At 42.5% G+C, this 10,862-nt stretch overlaps 2 protein-coding genes across 10 annotated transcripts in view; both read left to right on the forward strand.

Moving 5' to 3' along the window:
• LOC126368555 (protein turtle-like) overlaps nucleotides 1–7,942 on the forward strand; it is an 89,011-nt gene extending 81,069 nt beyond the window's left edge. For 6 of the 9 annotated variants that reach the window (XM_050012577.1, XM_050012580.1, XM_050012581.1 and 3 more), the window contains 6 exons: nucleotides 97–205; nucleotides 636–719; nucleotides 1,146–1,331; nucleotides 1,504–1,731; nucleotides 3,107–3,176; nucleotides 3,391–7,942. In XM_050012577.1, coding sequence (XP_049868534.1) covers nucleotides 97–205; nucleotides 636–719; nucleotides 1,146–1,331; nucleotides 1,504–1,731; nucleotides 3,107–3,176; nucleotides 3,391–4,435 — 1,722 coding nt within the window. In that variant the 3' untranslated portion in view covers nucleotides 4,436–7,942. Of the gene's footprint in view, nucleotides 1–96; nucleotides 206–635; nucleotides 720–1,145; nucleotides 1,332–1,503; nucleotides 1,732–3,089; nucleotides 3,177–3,390 lie in introns of all 9 variants that reach the window. The other 3 variants (XR_007566612.1, XR_007566613.1, XM_050012584.1) reach the window with 2 other exon arrangements.
• A 518-nt stretch (nucleotides 7,943–8,460) lies between these two features.
• On the forward strand, nucleotides 8,461–10,808 carry LOC126368580 (lipase member H). The gene is made up of 5 exons (XM_050012638.1): nucleotides 8,461–8,545; nucleotides 8,642–8,825; nucleotides 9,016–9,413; nucleotides 9,732–9,935; nucleotides 10,262–10,808. The coding sequence occupies exons 1-5, from the start codon at nucleotides 8,500–8,502 to the stop codon at nucleotides 10,483–10,485; spliced, it is 1,056 nt and encodes a 351-aa protein (XP_049868595.1). The 5' UTR covers nucleotides 8,461–8,499; the 3' UTR covers nucleotides 10,486–10,808.
• Nucleotides 10,809–10,862: the final 54 nt, after the last annotated feature.

Raw genomic sequence — 10,862 nt, forward strand, 5'->3', positions numbered from 1 at the left:
AATACATAAAACCTTATTTAAATTATTAATGAAATGGAGCATTGTAAAAAAATATTAGTCGAGCCTGTTTCGTAATTTAACCAATTTTGTTTTCAGGTAACTATAAATAGACTCCAGCCAGGAACGACCTACGAATTTCAAGTGAACAGCAAAAACACAATAGGCGAAGGGATGATGAGCAAAGCTATAACGATACGAACTCTCGGTATGTAGATCTTTTATTAGCGGTGTTGGTGGGTCGTATATAGGACTAACTTTTGTGTGACAATAATATTTGTTTAAAAGGGAAAAGGGTGGCATGAAACTGTACGGTCACGAGTACTAATAGTGTATACAGTTTGAAACCATGTCACATTAAAATGACAAATATGATAGTGCGACAAAGTTCTAAAGTGTTTACATAATATTACTCATGACTATACATAGAGAAATACCTATAACATAAAGCTTAATTGTTGACGAACTTGACAATTAAAGACTGTTACTGGATTTAAAACCCATAATTAAAAAAATGGGGTTAAACATTGAATAATGTTGTGAGGTTGTGACTAAACCGTTTTCTATTCAAGGGTTGATGCAACTAACGGTTGATGTAACTGAGGGTAGTGTTAACACATTGTTGTTGCTTTTTGTAGATGTAGGTGCCAGACCGAAGGCGCCGCCAAGCTCTCCGGGGCCTGTAGACGAGAAAATATTCGTAAACGCTCCCAGGGACTCGGGTACTGACTCACCTTTTGTTACTGCTATCTGCTTTCACCCTACAATTAACCTTGTAGAAATAACATTTTGCTTCCTTAATTTCTTATTCGCTATAATTGCTTCCATATTTTTGATTCGTTTACTATTATTCGATGTATTTTCAGTTCATAATTTTATTTTGCTGTTAGAGTTCTTGTGCTATATAACCGTATAACTTATGCATTGTCTTAGGCTTTAGCCTCATTCTGTTATTACATTTTCATTTTTGGTCCATTTAAATTATTGTCAACGAAATCTGCCAGCATAACGTCTCTTTTTTCTTAGTGCAAACAATGTGCGTAGACACATTAACTAGACCAAAAGACCATGCAAGAAAATCCTGATCTTTACGGTTTGGCTAAAACCTGCTGCCATTCCCTAAAATAATTACCTACATATTTCGTCAGGTCCTCGGCCGGGCAACCCTCGCAACCTGACTGTGACAGAGGTCCATAATGGGTTCCTGATCACGTGGCAAGCGCCGCTGGAGCGCGCCAACCTGGTCCAATACTACACCATCAAGTATCGCACTGACGCTCAGTGGAAGACGCTCAATCGGGGACAGATCCGCCCTGAGGAGACTAGTTATTTAGGTAAGAAAAAAAAAGGAACATCTGAAACATAAATGTTACCTATCTCAAAATCTAAAATTCCACAATTCCACACAAAAAATTCCCTTTCCTTAACTAAATGCAGAGTTGAATTTTTCGCTTTCCGTTGAGAAAATCGCCAATTTTAATCTTGATATTTACACTCACCTTCCAGTGAAGAACCTGGTCGGAGGCCGTACGTATTACTTCCGGGTGCTAGCAAACTCTGCCACCAGCTACGAGAGTTCTGAGGAAGTGAAGTTCCCGGTGCCAGCGAGGGTGAAGCACAAAGCGATCACGGCGGGCGTCGTCGGAGGGATCTTGTTCTTCATCGTGGCTATTATTCTGTCAGTGTGCGCCGTCAAGATCTGCAACAAGCGCAAGCGCCGCAAGCAGGAGAAAGGTGAGACCGGGACGAGGCCGCGCGCCCGCTCCCGTGACGCGTTGTTACTATGTAGCTCACCTTGACGCTCGACTAGCTCAGATACGTTCCTCTATAGATCCCTTTAGATTTTACGAGGTTTTAAAACTGCTGACACTTTGAAGAGTGCTTTGCGTGCTCGATCGATAGTACCCTGTCAATATCCAAGTAATAGATGCTAATTTCCACACAGTAAGAAGGTAGTGAATAATAGGTGTTCAGTAAGATAGCCACGAACCATGTCAGGGGCTTATGACGGCTTAATAATAACCCTGACACCAGGGTTGCTGGGGTTGGTCATCCACAGGACAGAAGTGAAATAATTCTTTGAAACGTAGATAATCGACAAATACAGATAGATAGTAATAGATCATAAGCGTTTAGTACCATAATTAAACAATTACGAATACATGTGCTCTAATAAGTTTGTACACTTAAGTATAAAAGTATTCTTGGCGTCAAATCAGTTACACAGTAACAACAATCGTCATAGCCTAGTAACCATGTCCAAGTATGGAGGCAAGTCCCTGGTTACTGCCATATTGTCGGTGACGAAGCGAAAAATCACCACAATCATTTAGTATTATCACCTTTACTTATGAGTTCCCCAGCTTTTTTGCATGTTATCGTAAAATTGTCTGTATTGTATCAGATTTCATATTTAGATCTACCCTAGAATCACTTAGTAGAAATAGTGTTATTTATACCTTTATTGTTTTCTCTGAGTACTTTACGCTGTCTGTCAATGCTTTGAGGTGTTTATAGTACTTACCTATATACTTTTAAACATATTTTCTACTAATGTATATAAATTATGTGTTAACACTAACATTCTTGTAGGAAATTAATCTTTTTCATGTGAATGTCTATTTAAACTTGTTTGTGAGAATGAATGTGATCAACGTCTGACTTTGTATGTCATACATAATATAACCATTATCCTTATTCCAAGTAAGTTATCATATGAATGTTACTTACTTACATTTACATATTGATAATTGACTTCGATTATTTTGCTTTGCCATTATTAACACCATTAACATCTATGAATGGAAATGACGAAAGGGTTTTCTATTCAGTGTGTATATTAGCTTTACACAACTTATCGATTCCAAATCATTAGCTGTCTAAACAATTTTACTTTTAGTGTTACGCTATGAAATGTACCTTCACGAAGTCAAATGTTTATCGCTGAATGAGTAATTGCAGTATGACGTCATTTCCAATCGTAGATAGCTTTAAAGTTGACAATATGGTGGGTGGCGGTGTGGTGCAAGGCACGGGCGCGGGCGGCGGCGATTGGGAAGGGGACGGACGAGTGACGCTGCGTTAATGTTCAGAAATTATTCGCTTGCAGCATACAACATGGTAGCCGCGCGGCTCACCGACCTCCGCGCCGCAGACAGCACTCAAGTGCCTTTTAAGAAGTAAGTGTGTTTCTTTTAATAGAATAAGATTGAATTGAATGTAACACAACATCTAACCCGTCTCTGTTATTTTACTACGCTTGCCCTCAGGAAATCAGGTCAGTTCGCAGAAACGAATTATACTTTAGTCTATACACAATTTACGAATTATGATGTATTTTGCAAGACGTATAGGTACTGAGTTAAGAGTTAACACACGATCTTCAAATTTCAGATTTAGAGAAAGCGGAATATCGAGTATAGTGCAGTGTCTGAAGTTCACGGCCAACTGGGTGTGGCCGGCGTCGCGGTGCGGCGGCGAGCCGCAGTACTGGGCGCGGGCGGCGCCGGCGTCCTGGGCGAGCGCCTCGTCGCGCGCCTCGCCCGCGCCCTCGGCCTCACCCGCGCCCTCGTCCTCCGACGACGGCGGCTTCCTGCCGCGCATGCGCGCGCCGCTGCAGCCGGCCGCCGCGCCGCCGCTGTTCCGCGCGTCCTCGCCCGCGCTCGCGCTGAACTGGCCGCCGTGGCCGCCCTGGCCGCCGTGGGCCGCCGCCTGGACGCCCTGGTCGCCGCTGCACATCTCCGACCTCAGCTCGGTGCCCTTCCCGAGCTCCGCCGAGGGCTCCTTCCCGAGCTTCCCGACACCGCCTTCGCCGTTCCGCCTGCGCTCGCTGCCGCACGCGCCACTAACGCTGCGCACGAGCGGGCCGTTCGTGCGGTCGCGCGCGCGGCCCGTGCCGCGCCACGTGCGACCGCGCGGCGCCGCCGAGCTGTCCCCGCCGCCGCACGAGGCGTCGCCCGAGAGCCGCTCGTCGTCGAGCGGGTTCGGCAGCAAGAACGCGTCGTCATCGCAACACAACCGCAGCAGCCGCACGGGCAGCCTGGCGGAGTGGCGGCCGCCGCCGTACCGCGCGCCGCCGCCCGCGCCGCCGCCGCGGCCCGGCTCGGGTGAGGCGGCGGACGCGGGCTGGCCCGGCCCGGGCGAGGCGGCGGACGCGGGCTCGGTGGACGTGCACTACGAGTGGGACCGCGCCACGCGCACGCCGACGCCGTCCACGCCGGAGCGGCCGCGCGCGCGCCCCTCGCGGGACGACGTGGAGGCGCGCGTGCGGGCCATGAAGGAGGAATTCCTGGAGTTCCGCAAGCGGCAGGCGCTGCGGCGGCGCTCGCCCGAGCCGCTGGGCCCACCGCCGCCGCTGTCGCCGCTGCCGCCGCTCGCCACGCTGTCCGCGCTGCCGCTGACCCCGCTGGCGCCGGCGCCCGCCGAGACCGTCTGCTGACGCCGCGGCTCCCCCTCGCCCATCCTCCGGCTGATGTTCCTCCGGCAAAACTTGATATCGAATTATATCATCCAACTCCGTTAAGTATCGTTTTGCCGTAGGACAGAGTACTTCGCTCGCTCCCCCACCGAAACCCTGCATAATTTACCCAAAATAATGCTTGGTACTTACTAATTACTTCTGACACTTAGAACTCGACTTAGAATTCGATATAACTTCGATGAGTCCAATCTTTATTTGAAATAATGCGCTTGAACTGCTTTGTAACGTATTGAAAACGAATAAAATTAAAGAAATGCCTTTGTCGAAAGTGGTCTACCTCATTGACGAGTTAGTTGCGGCTGCGAGAGCCCGGGCTTAGATAGTTGATAATAAACTTCCGACAGTTTTGTCTGTAGGTAGAGCATTTTAAGATCACACTGCCCGATATCGTGTTAGTAAGGTAACGCTCCGATAGGCCTGAATTGATACGTTCACGTTTCGTAGTGTAAAGGATCCCACCTCACCGCGTCGGCGGACACTTCTAGGTACGTAGGAACAATGACTGCAGTCGCTGTTGACTGTAATAATAATGTACTTATGTATAAAAGTGGATGCCGTGGCGTTTTATCTTCGCACTGCCCGCTTTCCTTATCCCATATAAATGTCAATTAATTGAACGGTGTCATTGCAAAGCTACGCATTAAGTTGCGCCACTATCATCGTGACATTTAAACTCGTCGAACCAGAGCTGCCTGCATTTTGAAATGCAGTTGAACCCCTTGAAACGCGCTTCCATGTGTCGGTATTGTTTTCAAAATTAATTGTTCTAAAAGAAAGTGCCATATATAGTGTCCAATGGGCTTGGGCGTGTAACGGCGCGGCTGGCAGGCGGGCAGTGCGGGAATTCGTTCACCTAAACGCTTTAGGTATGAGCGGGGAAGCATCCACGACACCGCTCATACCAACATTATAATATTGTAGTTATTATTGTAACTAATTACGAATAACGACTTATTGAAGGGGGGAGCACAGGGGCGGCGCTCGACTCGCCGACTGACGGAATACTAAATTAATAAGCAGAACCGTCCTGCGCCGGCCCTGTACCCCCTTCAAAATATACAACAAAATAATCATAAGTAGAATTTAGACATAACAAGTAGGTCGAGACAAAAACGTATTGATTAACTTTGTTTGATATTTTTTAATTAATTGTTTTACAAGTACAAATTTATTAATTTTATTGTTTGTGTACCTACCTTATAATTTTTAAAATGCTGTACATATGTAAAAACAAAATAGATATTATCGTATACACTTATTTATTTAGATATGGTATGATTGAGGTTCTGAAGAGCTTTTGTCAATGCTTCTGAGGCACTAGACACACACCCTTGATAAATTGATTTACTTAAAGTTATAAATTGGTTGCGACGGAGCTGGTGCTGTGCCGGCGCCGCTCAGCGAGCCAGTGCAGTGTCCAACTGCCCTCGTACAGTAGGTACACGGTACACCCGCGACTGCGCCCGCGCCCTCGTGTCAATGCCCAAAGCAATTGCAAAAGTTCAGTCAATTGTTTTGTACGTATCCTATCCGATAAGAATGTTTTGACTGAAGGTTTGTTATGTTCACGTTTTATTTTCGACTGAGGCACCAAGATATCTGTTGAGATCTTCGTATCCTGTCGGTTCCTGGAGCGATCCCACCTATAGTTGACCAGTCAATGCGAAGACTGTTTAGTGTTATTTGTTATTAGTTATACTTACCGTGTCAAATGTCTCATCGATATTTCCTTGCATGCACGTCGCACTTTTTATACCTATTGTTTATGATACCGATTTGTTTCAAATTTAATATCGTGTAAGAACCTCCTAAGAGATAAGTATAAAAATGTACGCTTTAAAGAAATTGAAATAAAATTACTCATAACAAATAGATAGGTAGGTATGATAAGGTGTAGTAATGTATGTGCGTGCATGGAAGCGTCTGTACACAGCGCAGGCGCGGCGGCGGAGCGGCAACCGCCCCGCCGCCGCCGGCGCTGCATTAGTTCACTGCCGACGACGACTAGACTTAAGCTACGTATAACGACACACAATAGACCTTGTTTTTATCATTTTCTAATATGTTCTTTAGGTAACTTCTGCCATAGCATACACTTAGAATGTTAGGGTCGACGATTCGTGCAATAAATTATTATCCACCGTTCAATACGATTAATTATATGTTAAAAAATGTGCTCAATTTTTTCGACTGACCAAGTGTAAAAATTATTGGTAAACGATCATATACCTAACACGAATTTACGCTTTGATGTGGGTCGACTCGTGTCGCCTGCTACCTGGTCCTTGTCTGATCTCCTCATAGAGGTACCTTACGACACAGTAAACGTGTAACGTTGTTGAAGCCCCTGTACTGTCAGTGACAGGACCAGCGCAGTAGACGCTTTACGAGTCGAGAGCGACATCAGTAATATACAGACATTTTGTTCAATGGTTACAGTAACATTTTTGACGTAGTTGGTTATTGTAAATATTATTCAATTTGTTTCCCATGTTTCGACAAACGATATGACGCGACCACTATATATCGCACACGAGTAGGTACACAACACGACTACATTCGGGTAGTTTATGTAGGTTTTATATGCCTAACACTGACTCCTATTTCCGTTCTTCTTTGAATAATTCCACCAACAAGAACCAAACTATTCAAATCAATTAACATGTGCTGATATGAGCATATTATTTGACTCGTTTGTATGTAAAAAAGTAAGTAATTCAAAAATAATAGACATAGCTCAAACCATGTGATATCTAGTCTTTTTCCATTAAAATTACTTATCCTTCCTTTACTTACTAAATATTACATTAGACGTAAATGAATCGCAATACGCTTGATTTGTGAAGAGATGGACTAGCTATTACCATATAATATCACCGACACGAGCAAACACAGTCGGAGCACACTCACACCCTCACGTATAAAGCACGTCTAAACTATTTAAAAATAATTATTTATTTATTTACACATAAAAATCCAAACAAAATAACGAAGATATAGCATTTTGAAACATAGCCTAAAGTCATTCGACATTTTCTATAGACTAAAATGAAAAAGATAGCAATATATTAGATTAATGTAACTAAATCGTATATATCAGTTTGTATAAAGGAAAGTAAGTAAATGAAGTTATGTGCACATTGGCAGATTGTAATGCGGTGAAACAGGGGCACCCAACGTTAAAAACTTAAGGCATATGCACAATATCTCAGCACAATGATAATAATGTACTCGACTATTCAGTAGGTATCATACTCAAAGCAGAAGCACTTTTCTCCAACTCCACAATAAGTTCGCCTCGATTGGAAACAAAATTGCACAAGCCACGTTTTTATAACTCGAAATATCCATTATTTTCATTTTTAGAATATTTTTAGTTATAAGTGTTGAGATCATGTGTTTACTGTGTAAGCACAAAAAGGATTCAATTCAAAAAATAAAAATACAATAACGTTGCTATGATTACATTGTTGTATTATTTGTTAAACATTACGTACCCTTTAAAATCAATTTACTGAAACACTGTTCATTCTTAAATAAGAATGAAACTGAGGTAATGAGCCCTTCCAAATACCATACCACAGCCACGTCGACGATAACCAGAATCGCTAACGATCGAGATAAAACTACAAATTGTGAGAAGACTATAATTTCTGTTCTTACAAGACCTTCGCTTCTGGATGCATAGAATTACAAGGAATCAGAAACACTGTAAACCCAAAGCAATATTTCAACGATTAACGTCAAACATCAGGATGCAGCCGTAAACGTAAAATATGCATTCGCGACACCGACACATCTTATCTTCACTTTCAAAGAAACGCCTATTTACTAAGAAACATGGCAGTGCATTTCAGTATAATTTATATGAGGATAAACGTAGGTTTATCCTAAGTGATAAGTGTAGACTTATCAGAGGAAGTTGGCGTTATGAATGTTCGCTTAATAGAGCTATTATAATTACTAACACTCGAAATACGTAAATTGCTAGAACTCATATTCGTCACAAGCGCAGTAGCGATATGTCTTTTCGGAAACGAGTGACAGTGAACGTCTTTTGTTTCTTCGGTGACTTGCTTTTTAAATTATTTAAAATCAGAATATCTAATTAGCGATATTTTCTTTTCTTATAAAAATAAAATCTTGAGTTAGTTTTTAAATTAGTTTTAGCGGCATGGGCAGTAGTGGCTGACGACCCTTACGAGAACGAGTATGGTGACGAGTATGGTGTCGAGTGGTTGTACTTCGTCACGGACAATGCTACGAGAATCGTGATGAACTTCTCTTCACTACCTGCTGACACCAGAGGACTCTTATTCGGAGAAGCTTACTTCACTTTGTACACCAGGTTTGTTATACAAAGCACAAATTATTAGCCACGTGGGGTGGGCAGAGCCATAAGTGGTCAGAAGACAGTCACTTTAGGTGTAGGTAGTGTAACTTATAGAATCCTGAATCTTGAATATTACCTACCACAGTTCTGTACTGTGTAACGACACGAAACGTGAAACACTACAGACAACACTTCTTAATTCTAGACAAAACCGGGATAATCCTGAACCACTAATCATACCTGAAGGCGACGCGAACATAAATAGCACATACTTCAATGCTTCAAATGATATTAAAGTGATAACGCATGGGTGGATATCCAGCGAGAGCACCACTTGGCTACAGAACATAAGGGACGAATATTTGGTAAAATATGACTATAATGTCATCACAGTAGATTGGAGCGAAATAGCACGGAACCCGTCCTATGTATGGCCGGCTCTTAGCACGCGTTATGTAGGGAAGCGAGTCGCCAAATTACTCGATTCTCTAGAAAAATCTTACCAGGGACAAAGAAAATTGCATCTAATCGGGCACAGTTTAGGAGCACAAGTGATGGGCTACGCTGGCATGTTCTCAGGAAGGAGGATTGATAGAATTACAGGTGAGCAAAGCAAAACTTAACATCTCGTACAGATGTCGTAAGGATCTAAGGAAGAAATTGCATTATTACTACTCGACCAACTAATGGGCAGCGCTCTCAAGACCCAGCCAGAGTTGAGAGCGATAGTTTATTACTACGAACTTAATTAAGATTTAACTTAAATGACGTAAGCAAGAGACAAAAACAAAAGATTCTCACCTACCAAGAAAATACAAACGTGTTTAATGAGAGTAAGCTATCAATCGTCTGTATTTAATCAAAATGGCACATGCGCACCAAAGCTTCTACAGATTTTAATTGATATAATTGTTTTCTCAGGACTAGACCCTGCCCGTCCACTTTTCGAATTCCCTGAAATGCCAGCAAACTTTCGTCTAGAGAAAAGTGACGCGGAATTCGTAGATATCATTCACTCTTGCGCTGGAGTGTATGGGTATAGGAACAGTCACGGACACGCAGATTTCTACCCTAATAGCGGCCGTCCACGGCAACCAGGTTGTGAGGGTCCGCAGTATATGATAGGTGAGTATTTCGAACAGACTTGAAAAAGGAGGTTATCAATTTGACGTACCTATGTATGTAATATTGTTGAACTTGCAAAAAACTAATTTTAGTATGACAGCTCTTAAAGTAATGTCGTCGTTCATTCACAATGTGCATGAAAGAAATCGAGCTAGTTTTAGTCCGAAGTCAGTTTTAATCTGTTCTGTCTGTTAATTAGAAGCAATCCCGTGAAAACGGTCACATCCATGGATGACATCGAGTTCAAAAATTATTGATATTAATAAATCGTGTGCCTATTCAAATATGTATTCCTGACCAAACTTTTTGATTCAACTATCTTACAGAGGGATGCAGTCACGGAAGATCATGTGAATTTTATAACGAGTCTATAAGTTCGGATGTCCCGTTTATAGCGTATCCCTGCGACAGCTGGAAAAGCTTCCAAAACGGAAACTGCAAGACGGACTCTACCAAAATGGGGGACCCAGTATGCTTGAACAGTCGAGGAGACTATTACCTACATACCCATAACACATACAAATATGCCATGGGCGACGAATTTGAATGAAATGTATTTCTAGATATAGATAATTATATACAAATCGTCGTCTTATAGTGAAAAACCTACATTAGGGTGTGGTTTCAGCAGATAAAACCTCGCAATAGACAAAGTTTTAATAAAAGTAATAATTTGTGGTCTTAATTTTGACCCGGCTTCAAATAATTGAAAGAAGTAGAAGTGTCGTTGTGAAAATCATATCAGAATGATATGTCAAAAAGGCGCTTTAATAAGGCGAGGAAATGTAGATGTGATGAAATTGCTGCAGAGGAATAAGGGTAATCTTTCTTGTGTGTGTTTTATTGTCTTTTATGTTGTGACTTGTCTGCAATAAAGAGTATTTGTGAATGCACTGTATAATATTCTAGCATAAATAAAAAATATAC

This window comes from Pectinophora gossypiella, chromosome 7 (genome assembly GCF_024362695.1).
Source record: "Pectinophora gossypiella chromosome 7, ilPecGoss1.1, whole genome shotgun sequence".
In the NCBI taxonomy this organism is placed as follows: Eukaryota; Metazoa; Arthropoda; class Insecta; order Lepidoptera; family Gelechiidae; genus Pectinophora; species Pectinophora gossypiella.